This window comes from Garra rufa, chromosome 21, assembly GCF_049309525.1.
Source record: "Garra rufa chromosome 21, GarRuf1.0, whole genome shotgun sequence".
Classification (NCBI taxonomy): domain Eukaryota; kingdom Metazoa; phylum Chordata; class Actinopteri; order Cypriniformes; family Cyprinidae; genus Garra; species Garra rufa.
In genome coordinates this window covers 42,493,221-42,508,220 of record NC_133381.1, presented here as the reverse complement: position 1 = coordinate 42,508,220, position 15,000 = coordinate 42,493,221, and the positions used below count along the sequence as shown (strand labels likewise).

General features: G+C 38.6%; 1 protein-coding gene across 1 annotated transcript in view; it reads right to left on the bottom strand.

The window, feature by feature from the left end:
• spred1 (sprouty related EVH1 domain containing 1) overlaps positions 1-15,000 on the bottom strand; it is a 24,446-nt gene that overhangs the window by 5,436 nt on the left and 4,010 nt on the right. The window contains exons 2-3 of the mRNA XM_073826625.1: positions 6,090-6,270; positions 4,396-4,564 (exon numbers count right to left, since the gene is read on the bottom strand). Of these exons, the coding sequence (XP_073682726.1) occupies positions 4,396-4,564; positions 6,090-6,270 (350 nt within the window). The remainder of the gene's footprint in view (positions 1-4,395; positions 4,565-6,089; positions 6,271-15,000) is intronic.

Here is a 15,000-nt window from a genome sequence, read left to right as displayed (position 1 = left end):
ATTATATATACACTGCCGATCAAAAGTTTGGGATCAGTAAGACTTTTAATGTTTTTTATGGTCATCAAAGTTCCATTTATTTGATCCTTCAGAAATCATTCTAATATGCTGATTTATTATTAGAATTATCAGTGTTGGAAACAGTTGTGCTGCCACATATTTTTTGAAACCTGTGATGCTTTTTTTCAGGATTCTTTGATAAATAACAAGTTAAAAAGAACAGCATTTATTCAAAAATAGAAATCTTTTCTAACAATGTAAATCTAATCACTTTTTATTCAATTTAACATCCTTGCTGACTGCAAACTTTTAAACCTTTTATTAATCAAAGAATCCTCAAAAAGTATCACAGGTTCCAGAAAATATCAAGCAGCACAAATGTTTCCCAACATTGATAATAAATCAGTATATTAGAATGATTTCTGAAGGATCATGTGACACTGAAGACTGCAGTAATGATGCTGAAAATTTAGTATTGTATCATGGGAATAAATCACCTTTTAAAATATATTCACACAGAAAACAGTTATATTAAATTGAAATAATATTTACAACACAACATTTTTTCTGCATTTTTGATCAAATAATTGCAGCCTTGATGAGCAGAAGAAATGTCTTTCTTAAAACCATAAAAATCTAACTGATCCCAAACTTTTAAGCAGCAGTGTTTATATTCATTTAATATTGCTTTATTTAAATATTGCTATTTGGATTACTTTTATTTTTAGTTTTTATTTTAGTTTCATTCTTTATTTCCAGTTTGTAATTTAGTGCTTCAACTTAAATAATTTTTAACTATTTATATTTTATTGTATAGCTTTATTTTAATGAACAAATATGTTCTTAATATTTTATTTACCTGAGTTCACAATTTAATTGAGTTCACAATAATAAACTGTATTTGTGTTTTTTTTTCACCCCATGTCCGCTCAACACACACCTCACAGGACCAGAGAGAGACATGTGATCACATGATTATGGTCACACAGCAGATTAATGGGTATCTGTGGCCACCTTAATACACACTTATCTGTGTCGATGAACACCTGTGTGTGTGTGTGTGTGTGTGTGTGTGTGTATCTGTGTGTGTATAGTATATATATATGTGTGTGTGTATATCTGTGTGTGTATAGTATATATATATGTGTGTGTGTGTGTGTGTGTGTGTGTGTATATCTGTGTGTGTATAGTATATATGTGTGTGTGTGTGTGTGTGTGTGTGTGTATATCTGTGTGTGTATAGTATATATATGTGTGTGTGTGTGTGTGTGTGTGTGTGTGTGTATATCTGTGTGTGTATAGTATATATGTGTGTGTGTGTGTGTGTGTGTGTGTGTGTGTGTGTGTGTGTGTATCTGTGTGTGTATAGTATATATATATATGTGTGTGTGTCTGTATATCTGTGTGTGTATAGTATATATATATGTGTGTGTGTGTGTGTGTGTGTGTGTGTGTGTGTGTGTATCTGTGTGTGTATAGTATATATATATGTGTGTGTGTGTGTGTATCTGTGTGTGTATAGTATATATATATGTGTGTGTGTGTGTGTGTGTGTGTGTGTGTGTGTGTGTATCTGTGTGTGTATAGTATATATATATGTGTGTGTGTGTGTGTATCTGTGTGTGTATAGTATATATATATGTGTGTGTGTGTGTGTGTGTGTGTGTGTGTGTGTGTGTGTGTGTGTGTGTGTGTGTATAGTATATATATATGTGTGTGTGTGTGTGGGCTTGTTTTTATATCCTGGTGGGGACCTAAACCTGAATACACACAGACTGGTGAGAACTTGTGTCATGGTGGGGACCTAAAATTGAGGTCCCCATGGGGGAATAAGCTTATAAATCATGCAGAATGACTTTTTTTGAAAGTATAAAAATGCAGAAAGTTCTCTCTAAGGGTTAGGTTTAGGGTTAGGGGTAGGTTAAGGCGATAGAAAATACAGTGTGGACTAGGGATGTAACGGTATTGTAAATACCGTCGTACCGCAATAACACATTTTTTCGATACTATCGTGGTCGCATGACTCGATAAAACAATAGGTCTTCTGAGAAAAGTTTTCTCAGGCGAATGGAGCGAACGGGAGGTAGCGGGAACTACATTTCCCATCAGCCCAGGCGTGGCCATCGTCCATTGCGGTCTGTTGTCGCTATAGACTGTAGCAGCAAGGAAAAGAGATGGAAATGGTCGAACCTGCTCCATTTGAAGTGCGTATGCGTTACGTATTCTTTTCAGCACCCATGTTAACGGATTAGAGTGTTCAGACTGCACGCGGTTGCTGTCCGGCAGTACGTCCTAGAAGCGGTGCCTTTGCAGCAGCGCAGCGATCGTTTCGGCACCGAGACCGAGTCTATTTTTGGCTGCGCTGTCTGCGCTGAATTAATGTTACAGTGCATTGTTCGCTGTAAAAATTAACATGGATTGACATGGAAATGTACCCATAAATGCATATAAATTCCACAGTCAACACGTGGCTTTTTGGCTAGGTTTAAAATAAGGAAAGGTGCAGTTTTAAATAAACTAGGCAACATAATAGATGCACTTGTCCAGGTAGAAAAGTTTTTTAAAGGATTGTTTTTAATAAAGATTTAATACGAAAGAAAGGCATGAGAGCCTACTGCACTGCAAAAAAAATGCTTTTCTTACTTAGAATTTTGTCTTGTTTCCAGCCAAAATATCTAAATATTATTAAATCAAGAAGGATTTTCTAGACAAGTAAAAAATATTGTCTTGTCTTTAGTAAAAACAAGTCAAAATTAAGTGAGTTTTTGTTTAAAACAAGCTAAATAATCTGTCAATGGGGTAAGAAAAAAAATCTTATTTCAAGCAGACAACTAGATTCAGACAACTCATTCAGCTAAACTGATTTGACTGTTTTTTACATGCTTTAATTATTTTTTGTTACTAAAATAGTTACTAAAGTTTCTGTTTCAAAGTTTACAGATAGATGGCTAATTTGTATGCCATTGATATGTTCAGTGTTCATGTAAACTGTTTAATAAACACTTCTGGCACTTTTTTCGTGTCTCTTCATTAGTTTTGTTTTTCCTGTAAATGATTCAATAAATACCGTACCGTGCCATTCATACCGAGGTATTACCGTACCGTGAAGTTTTGATACCGTTACATCCCTAGTGTGGACAGTAAAAAATAGATTACACCTATGGATGTCCCCACAAGGATAGTGGAACAAACACTATCACTGAGTGTGTGTGTGTGTGTGTGTGTGTGTGTGTGTGTGTGTGTGTGTGTGTGTATCTGAGTGTGAGTGTGTGTGTGTGTGTGTGTGTGTGTGTGTGTGTGTGTGTGTGTGTGTGTGTGTGTGTGTGTGTGTGTGTATATCTGTGTGTGTGTATAGTATATATATGTGTGTGTGTGTGTGTGTGTGTGTGTGTGTGTGTGTATATCTGTGTGTGTATAGTATATATATGTGTGTGTGTGTGTGTGTGTGTGTGTGTGTGTGTGTTGTCATGGCGCGTCCAGCAGCGCTGTGTCCCGGTTGCCACAGAAACAGGCTCCTGAGAGCGGGGCCGGCTGCAGTCTGGAGTCATGCAGCAGGAATACTGAAGAAGCTGCGCTACATTACACAACACACACTGAAAAATTCCACTTCAGCAAACGAGCGCTGACGTCATGTGGAGCTGAGTGTGTGTGTGATCTACACACACACACACACACACACACACACACACACACACACACACACACACACCATAGTCACAGCAGACTCACAAACACTGGCGGCACATTTAAAAACAAACTCAACATGTAACTCATAACAGATTCTCAATGTGGTTCAAGATTGGTTAATTTTACAACATGCTATTTTCCTGTTTATTATTGTGAATCCGCTTCAAATCAATCTGTACTGCATAAAGCACAATAGAAATAAATGTGACTACAGTGTATTATACAATACAGACTGTTTCAAAGCAGATTCACATGAATAAACAGGACAATAACAGTGCTAATGTTGGAAAATTCATCAGTTATGAAAAAGATGCCATTTCAGCTGTAAAGCAGCTCTACAGAAGACAATAGAGTCATTATTCAGATCAGTTCTGTGTTGATTCAGGGGGAAAACTTAAATAATAAAGTGATCTAGTAATGAATCTGACCGTGAGTCTGTGGATGTGTTTCTGACTGAAGTGTGATTATCGTGAATGAAAGCCATCACAGAGTAGTTTCAGGAATACAAACTCATCAAGAGGAACATGAAGTGAGATAATGTACTGCACACGTTTCAACATTTTAAAAACATTTCCCTGAATGTTGTAGAGCTGGTGGGTGAGATATGTGTGGTGTGTGTCTGCGTCTCATGAGGAGGCTCTTCCTGACAAACGCAGTGAGCACAGGCCTGACGTCACACCGCCGCCGCCGCTCCTGTTGGACGCTCACCTTGTTTAATGTCCTCCATGGCTCGCCGTATCCCGCGGTCGAAGGCGCGGGCGTCCGCTGGGCTCTGGAAGGTCAGGCCGAACTTCATGTTGCCGATCCTCCAGTGGTGGAAGATGGGATTGATCTTATTATACACCAGATCCCTCCTGATCACACAGTCCAGCAGCACCTGAAGACCAGAACCAGACCTGATTACTCTCACACACCACAGATACTCAAGCTCACACACAACCGACGCTCATCAACACCAGCGCTCGTCGGGTCAGGGTTATCAAAAACACACAGAACTAAATTAATAAATCTTAAAAGTCAATCAAATACAGTAAACAAATCTAAAAACCAACATAACACTTTTTTACTAGTTCAGTTTAGACATTGGACTGTCTGTAACAATGCATCTACATTAAGGATGCACCAAATTTTCAGCCGAAAATAGCAAAAAAAAGCGAATAAGCAAAAAGGCCAAATAAATGATAGCAAACAATGACGTGACGCGATCAAATAGAGGCGCGCACTGATGCGGCAAACATGTGGGCGATGTGGAAGCATTAAAAAAACAAGCAAAAATCATTCCAAGTCCAAAGCGGCAGGAAAATCTGCGTGATGAGAATAAATCTGCTGCTGCCAGCAAAAAGTAGGACTGAGCTCTTCTTGCGGGTTTCCACTAAAATAAAAGTCAACATTTATAAATGTTAGTATTGTAAGTTTACTGTTGTTCTGTCAAATAAAATAAAAAAGTCAGACAAAAATAATAATAACAATCATTCCAACAGCTCTATTCATACATTTATCATAACACTCTCCTTTGCTCAGCAACGCTGCATTTATTTGTACATTAGAAACACATGCCTGATTCAAGAAGAGGTCTTAAAAATGGCCAAAGAATATTATTTTACTAACTTTAATTTTAAGATAAATTGTGCTTTGTTGGTAGGCTATGTCTACTAGAATGATAAAAATGTTCAGTGTTGAACAAACATTTTTAAATTGCTGTTTTGTAATTGACAAAACTGTAAAAAGCAAATATTGGCTATTTAATTTATGCAATGGTGAAAAAATACATGGAAAAACAAAAAAACTGTGTTCGGTAATCGGCCTTTGGCCCCATGTTTAATCTTGTTCGGGTTCGGCCAAGAATTTTCATTTTGGTGCATCTCTAATCTACATGTCAACTAGCATTAGTCAACTGTCTGCTCAATATCTAGTCTGCTGTATTTAAATATTTACTTGATATCAACTTATTCTACTATTCTATGAACCCTAACAGTTTAACTAACTCATTATTTGCAACTACATGTAGTCGCAACAAGTTACTAACAGTTAATATAATGTCTAAAGTAAATGCTCAAAATAAAGTATTACCAGAACAAATTTAATTTGTTAATAAAAACGATACTAAAATGACACCATCAAGTTAAAGGTAACAGCAACACACAAAACTGACGTTTTTCTTAATGAAACCTAACAGGAAACAAAAGCATGTGTCGCTGATGAGTTGTGAACGTGAGCGTGTGGTTCTGCTTCATTCTGAACTGGGATCAGTGTTTCCACAACAGGAAATCAATCAAGACAGACCACTGCATGCAGTTCCATCATCATCATCACGTACAGGAGCTCCAAACAAACACTTCCTGTGAGTGTGTGAGGTCACAGTGAGGATGATGATGATGATGATGATGATGAGGTCACATTACCGTTTCGTCTTTGAGCCGCTCTCCGTGGATGAGGAAATCCGCTCCGCCGCTGCCGTCGGCCTCCGTCCGGATGAGCTTGTGTACGGAGACGCAGCTGAGTCCGCCGGCGCCCAGAGGAAGCCATCCGCCGCTGGAGTCATCGCGAGTCATGACCACCGCTCTCACACGCGCGTAACTCTCACTGCGGGACCACAACAACACGGCACACGCCTGATCAAACACTGAGCTCACATACAGCTACACTCTGAATCTCACAAAAACACTTCATTTAGGGAAGATGTTGTCAGTGGCCGCCCTGCTAACTGAGAGAAATGTGCAAAACAAAGAACCAACAATGGCTCACACTTAACCAGTGTGTACTTCATTTACAATACACTTATGTACATAGATGTGGGTGCTCTGTAATTACATTTAAAGTACTTGCATTTAATGAACTTTCGTAGTAACACTGTTAACTTCACTCCAATCATAACCCAACCGTTATGACCTCACTATAACTTTATAACTTAACCCTATGGTAAATGTGGGAACTTTCCAGAACAGCATGTAGTTACACTGTAAATCCAGTCTTACGGCCTATACTATAGTACTTAATGACACTTAAAGGGGTCATCGGATGCCCATTTTCCACAAGTTCATATGATAATTTAGGGTCTTAATGAAAAGTCTCTAATATACATATACTTTGGTTATAAAATTCTCAATAGTAGTGTAAAAAAAACACCTTTTTACCTTGTCAAAATCAGCTCTACAAATTTTCAGAATTGCTACAAACATACCTCAGCGACTTAAGACTGGTTTTGTGGTCCAGGGTCACATATGAGTTTGACACCCCTGCTTTAGCTGCATTTAGTCACGTTTATCGGTGAAAACTTGCCAACAAGCACATTATTAAGAAAGGCCATTTGCAAAGATGCATAAACCCCCTTCTACTCTCTTCTGCTGTGGGTGAAGCTGCATCAGGAACCATTCGCACAAAGATAGATGCAAAAGTAGATCGTGATCGGCCCTTTCCATTTAAAAACTAAAGTAACGTTAATCATCTGCCTCTTAAGCGGCTCAGATGTCGGGAGTAAATGAGGACTGCTGTGTTCATTATTACATCCAACAACAGAACACCTCCATCGCTCAATTAGAGTCTTCCTCTGCTCCTGAGTCACACAATGAGGATCGTATTCAGACTGTTTGAGCTCGGTGAGGGCGGGGCTAAGGTAAGACGCTCATGTCAATCAACTGTGTTTCGTCACAATGGCAAGAATTTGAGAATGATCTGATTTTGAAAAGGGGATATTACTTTTAAAGATTAAACAAATACCACTGGGTGGATTTTAATCATTGTAGGGTGGTTGTGTTCACAAACTACCAACACACATTAATGTTCAAACAACATGGAAAAGTGAGTTTTGCATCTGATGACCAGTCTGATTTCACTCTGTTTAAATTCAGCATTCATACTTCTAGAGACCGACAGATGAGTGTAAAACAACTCCTTAAATGTGCAGATATACTGAAGACAAACTGAACTGAAATCGGTAATTGATGAAGCAGACAGAGAGGCTGAATTCAGAAACTGTTTTGATGAGTCAGTAATAGAGTGATAGTGTGTTGATTCTTACACTCTCAGACAGTCGTGACGAACACCACAGATCTCAGTTAAACACGGAAACACACTCATAATGACGGCGGCTGCTCTGAAACCATCATGATTTCATCAGGCCGGAAACAGCAGAGGTCAAAGGTCAGCCTCTGGGTCAGTCATTAAACCCGTGACGTTTGGAGAAGGAAACGGTAATGAATATTTCACAGAAAAACCCGAAATAAACCACTTCTGTCTGTCCTGTAAATGATTCTCAGCAAACATAGCATTCAACAGAAAATACACATTTTAATGTTTTTAAATAATTAATTTCTTCCAATGTTTCAAAACAATCATGTACAATATAATACACACTAGAAGAATCACAAAAACAGGCAGACAGAAAAATATTACATCCTTTTTTTAATGTTGGTGTTTTTTAATGCCATATAATGTGCCATAATGGAGCGGACAGACAGATGCAGGTCAGCAGGACTCTTTTCTCATCAACATTACTGCAGAACATTCAACAGAAACAGAATATGCTGGTTAGGTAGGTTTTGGTGCTGGGATGCTGGTTTTAGCTGGTTCATGCTGGTTTATGCTGGTCCTTTGCTGGTTTATGCAGGTCATGTTGCTGGTCAAGGACCAGCATGAACCAGCTAAAACCAGCATCCCAGCACCAAAACCTACCTAACCAGCATATGCTCTTTTTTTCAGCAGGGCAGTTTCATTTACACTAAAGCATTTTTATAATAATTACAAATTAAACTGAAAACAATTGTATAATGTCAACTAATAGCTCCAAACATTAGTAAATCAATAGACTAGTGAGCAATAAACAGAGTTCCTTCAGATTGTTAGTTCCAGCATTATGACTGATTGAGGACTGAGGACCAATCACAGAACTGCTTTCAGACTAAAGCACAGATCTGCTCTATCAGATGTTTTGTTTGTAATCAGACAGAAATGACTGACTTTACTGAACACATGCTGCATTCGATCTTCAGACAGACACAAGGCTAGGGTTGGGTATCGTTTGAATTTGATCAACTGCGATTCCGGTTCTGCTTAGTTATTATTGATTTAATTCCAATTCCAATAAGATCAAGAAAAATCCAATAAAAAGTGTAAAGTCAAACATTTAGACGTCAAACATTTTTATTGTTTTTTTGTTTTTTTTTGCCTATGGTTTTACCAAAAAAAAAAAAAACAACTAGACTAACATAAATTTCAAACATTAAATTGTTAAAGAAAGTAATAAAATAGGAACAAACAAATCAATTCGCAATAGCATAAATAAATAAAACTGAACAATTTTCAGGTACAGAAATTGAAATCAAAAGTTTAAAAACACTGCATAGTTTTCTCTTCATAAATAAAAAAAAGAATCCTCATTAAAATTATAAAAAATATTCAGTCAGTTAATTATTTTATTTTGATTAACATTAATGACAGGTGGCATGTTTATTAGACGGCTGTCTCTTTAACACCGAACACAGATCTAAAAATACTGTTACACATGCATTTTCTTCCTCATCTGTTTACATTAATTTAAGACAAAAAACGCAGTGTTATGAGGATATGCTGACGTATTTCATGCATTTGGGTCAACAGGGGCGCCGCTAAGGGGGGGAAGTTAGGACAATTCTAAGGGCCCATGCCCTTTAGGGGCCCCCAGAGATCTGCTTTGGTGTGGAAGGGGGGGCCCAACCTCATATTTTGTCATAGGGCCCAAAATTGCGAGCGGCGCCCCTGTGGGTCAATAAATGTGAAAGAGAAGTCCTTTTCTGCAGTGGTAATGCACGGAACTGTTCAAGAATGGACACAGATGGGGAACCCGTGTCGGGACCGCTGTTCTCTGTGCTCGCGCTTCAGGTGTATGCAGGTTTAACAGTGTGCAAGTTCTTTTCCTTCCTGCACTTAAATAACATTAAAATGCGAATGTGGGAATCTAAATGCACGTGTCTTATCCAATACCCGGTTATTGGAAATTTGGAACTGGTTCTAAAATGGAACCGGTTCTCCATACCCAACCCTACACAAGACACATATGCGAGTGTTTGAAAGAGGCACACAGAGGTGTATAAAGTACACAACATCACAGTTGAACCACTGATATCACATGGACTACTTGATCAATGTCCTTACTGCCTTTACAATAGTGTGTAAAATCTTTATTAGTTTAAACAGAATGTGCACAGGTTTGGTTTTGGTGGATTTACTGCTGCTCCAGAGCAAGTAGACTTGCTTCTGCTAAACGCTCAGATCATGAAATGACAGAAAACATGCTGCTTTGAGAGAGAGAGGAAGATCCCCGTCACAGATGAAGGCAGGTGGTGCTGGGGAGGCGGTGGGTCAAGATGAGGACACGTCAACAGGCTTTGGGCGAAAGGGAGTTCTCTCATCCGGTGTCATAAGAAATCCAGTCCCCACCCGGAATCGGGTCTCCATTAGGACCCAGAGTGATCTTATTGGTTCAACTGACTTCTAATGGGTATTATTTTTAGCGCCTGATTACAATTCCTGCAAAATCACGTTATATTTTATATAGTAAAAAATGCGTTATAATGAATAAAATATACATTTAACATGAATACAACGGATATATTATAAATAAATTAGCATTTATTCATCTTTCATATCGTCTCCTAACTTAAAGAATAATTACAGAAGCAATGCCGACTTGCCGAGGCAAGATATTACAGCAAATGAAAATAAAAAAAATTACAGAAGCAATGCCGACTTGCCGAGGCAAGATATTACAGCAAATGAAAATAAAAAAAAACACTTAAAAATTGATTTACTCATTCATTATTTATCCAACATTTAAATACGTTTTTCCATAAAGAAATTATTGTGGATAATTACACATTTATAAGTTATTAAATAACTTTTTTTGGTATAATTACATCATTGTATTAGATGTATTATATGTATGTTGCTTTTTATAAAAATATAAAACATTTTTGATCAGGCATTACCGCCGGAATCCTAAAGGGGACCCGACTCCGGGGCGGACTCAATTTCTCCCGACACCGGCAGATAAACAAGCGTTTCCATCGAGTGTCTGCTTACAGCGTTCAGTAATTACAGCTCTGAACGAGAGAATGCGTCTGCTGCTTCAAACACTCGACTGACAGCAGAAACCAAACATGACAGTTCAGCCGGTCCAACGTTCAGAAGACAAACCACGCTTTCAGAAGATCAGCAGACATCCACCAGACCAGAACGACTAGAACCGCAGACTGTCAAAACATCCAGACGTGTCTCAATGAGGACATTAACTTCAAACCAACGCTCACGTGTGACAGAGCCAGAGCTCCTCATGACACAATGATTAGATGTGTGTGTGTGTGTGTGTGTGTGTGTGTGTGTGTGTGTGTGTGTGTGTGTGTGTGTGTGTGTGTGTGTGTGTGTCTGTGTGTCTGTGTGTGTGTGTGTGTGTGTGTGTGTGTGTGTGTGTGTGTGTGTGTGTGTGTGTGTGTGTGTGTCTGTGTGTCTGTGTGTGTCTGTGTGTGTGTGTGTGTGTCTGTGTGTCTGTGTGTGTGTGTGTCTGTGTGTCTGTGTGTGTGTGTGTGTGTGTGAGCTGCTCTTTTCATTTGCATGAGAACCAGAGCACCTCCAGCCCAGAGTCCTGAACACAGCCGATAACTTACCTTCAACACAAAAACTATTAGAAACCAAACAGAAATGACATTTCTTTAAGACCACACTCTGCAAAACGATTTGGAATATCCTCCAGAAACAATCAGCAGGGTGAGCGTGATGTTTGTGTTATATCATCTGCTGTTCTCTAACGGGTCCTGTAGCGTTCAGATAAACTCAGTGACACGCAGTCGTCAGCAGAGCACTGCATGTTTTCAGGTGTAGAGTCTATTCTGGACACGAAAAACCTGCTCTCAGTCATAGACTGTTGACCCCACACAGACACTAGTGTAATACAGACTTCAACACAAAATCAGCACAACTACTTTATACTCAACTCATTTATAAGACTTAGAGATAGAGAGTCCAGAGTACACTTTCCAAATGCTCTTTACATAGAGCTGAACGTAAACGCCATAATAATCAACAATCAAATATATCAACATGTGCCGTTAGCAATGAGACAAACACATTCGATGTGGTTAAACACTCAAAAATTATCAAAATGAAAAATGTAACCAAGTTTAAAGTTTGGCACCATTTGAAATGGAATGACAACCATGACTTTTGCACAGGACTGTATTTAGGAAAATGAATATATTCCCACTGTTTGGCTGAACTATTCCTCTAAGAGTCCCTCTGATCAGAGCTATTAATTAATGTTTTACTCAGTCTAGATTGCATAACTAAATGCCAATGACTTATTTATTTTACAGTGTTATTCTGCAGTGTTTCACCATGAGTAACTCATCTGCAGTAAAACCAGCAGTAAAGTGACTCATCTACTGAGACATCACAAACTTCCTTAGTCTCTCTCTCTCTTACACACACCTCAATCCTTCCTGTTTTCCAAGACTTTGTTAGCTCACGCACATGTGGTTGTGTTCCTACAGGACAAACACTTGAGCTCTAAGAGAATTCACAACAGAATATCAACAAAACACAGATGTGTGTACACACACACACGGATATAACTGTGTACAGGAGTGAACAAATATGTAATATCTTCATTTTATTGACCTGCAACACTCATCATTTTCCTGCCTCTGAAAGGAAGTGAGAAACACATGAGAAAGAGCTTCCACACGGAGTCTGAGTCACATCACAGACCAGAGCAGATCACTGACGTGTCCTTCATGAGAAACGTGCTCTTCTGATGAGGAACCTTCCACTGGAACACAGCACACCTCCTTTAACTTCAGATCAGGCTTCAAACACTTGCTGAGTTTGCAAATGAGCAGAGGAAAATAGTGGCCCTCACACACACTGATCATTCTCAGAATTATTAGATCATAATATGGCCGAAGCAGGCGCAGTAATATCACGCAGCTCAACGTGATCAACTGCATGCACAGGGAGCGTTCCTCGTTGGAAGTTATCCAGCTGGGAACTAATTTCAGGTGCTGTGTGATATTACTGCTCCTGCTGTGTCCATATTACGGCAGAAAACTTCCTTGACTATTACGCCGGAATGGGAGTCTAGTTCCTAATCTTATCTTTACATTTTCCGCCGGTCTTAGTACACGATATAACTACAGAAGAGTCAAGTTTTAAATAGAACAAATATCAAAACTCATTGGTCATTTTTGAGCGAGATGCTATTGGTCTAATAGGATTCAATGATCTATGCTAAGCTATGCTAAAAGTGATGTCGCCAGAACAGGAGAACGGCTGAATGGATTTCAAAACGGTAAAACTCAACTTATTAACTCGGGGGGAGTTGGAGAATGAGCCTATTTCCAACAAAAAGTGGAGTGTTCCTTTAAGGCCAGTAACAGGTCCTTTGACAGCAGCAGCAGTGAAAGGCATCAATCATATAATAAACAATCACATTTGCTGTGATCTTTTGACACATAAGAGGACACTGATCAAAACCGTAAGTTTCAGAAAGACTCGTCCTCAATGCAGTATGATCACAGTCAGCGATCAGGACAGACTTCTCCGGTCTTAAAGCAGATGAAGCACTGACACAAGAACAGAAAGAAGGTAGAAAAATCATCATGCACTGCAGACATGACTCTTTTCCAGCAAAAACATCACATTAGCATGAAGAGTGAGCTTCTAGAGACATATTAAAACAATCACAACAGGCGTGAGATCAGGAGAGTTATGAACACTTGCCCATCAGTCACCATCTGCATCTTCTAGTTGTGCATGTATGTCATTTTTCAGAAATATAACACACATCTGTGTTTGTATTTACTCACAAAGTGAATTTAACTTTGTTTCAAAGCAGCTTCACGGTAATAAACAGGAAAATAAGAATCAAATTATTCAGCTCAAGTCAATCTAATGTTGATTCAGTGCAGTTCAATAACTGTGTAGAGTTCTCCGGTTATGAGACAAACCCTTTAAAGTTTTTAGCTGTAAAGCAGCTCTACAAAGAACAACAGAGTCATTATTCAGATCAATGTCAGTTCAAGTTCTGATTTCATCTGATATTAGAGAATGAAGAGAGTGTTTCAGTTCCTGATCAGACGCATGTGAATCATTCAGCGCAGAACAGATGTGCTTACAGAAACCAGGAGGCTCACTTTGAGGAACTGACTAGATATGTGTCAAAAGAACAGGATCTCTGTGACATAATCTAAATGTGCGCATCTGTCCAGGCTGGACGTCCCACTAAATTCAGCCCAAGAGCAGAGCGCAGGAGGCCTGGAGAACCTCAGCATGTCATTGTGAGATCTACAGGCATCAGAAACCTGCTCTTTGCATCAACTTTCCATCATCATAGTGTCAGCTAGGGCTGTGTGATACGCATTGTTCATGATAGTATCGCACTTGCTGTTTGAGCAGACAGTATCAAGCGTGTCACTCCATTTGCAAGAAAAATGATGAGTTTGAGGGGAAAACACTTAGTTAATAATGAATGTCCTCCCTAATCTAAAAAAGTTCATTTTGTAAGTTAGATTTTAAAAACATTATCAATAGCCTCTTTATTGTCTCTAGTTCCAACAAAGCAAAAGCATTTTGTGTCTGCCAACACACAGATGTTTGTTTCTTAATCAATGATTCAATGATCCATTTGCTTTGCTCCTAAAGGAATCAAGCGTTTGAACGAATCGGTTGAACAAATGCTTCATTTATTTAGACAGTTACTACTACACCTACTGCTGGTTACGGTTTTGTGTTAAAAAATAATTTCATATTTCAATACTCATCAAACAATAATCTCATAGCATTGCAGTTACAATTGTAATTGCAGTGTAAATGCATTCATGTCATCTCTGAGCTGCATCAAACACCAGTGTAATACATCTGAATGCCTCTTTAAAAGCAGCTTCTGTTGTGCAAAAAAATAATTCTGATGAAACTGTATTTATTTGATTGGTAAATAGTGTAATTTGACCTAAAATGTGTCCTTATAGGGTAAAAATGCCCCTGGAAAACAATTTAAGGTGGAAAATATCACCCCTTGATGAAGAAGGTAATTTTAACTAATTATTGCACAGAATATGAGGAATATAAACAGCTTCTGAAGTGTTCTGAGACGACGGGCCTAAACCAGCCCAGATACAGCACACAAACACGCTCAGCAAAACATCATCCAGTCATCAATGGTTAATCATTTAATACAGTCAGTTTGCTGGATGTACCTTAAACAGCTTCATGCAAAATGTCTTCAGTTCTAGTGATGCACTGATGTGTCTGTCAATCATCTATCAGCTAATTACAATCAGTTTGGCC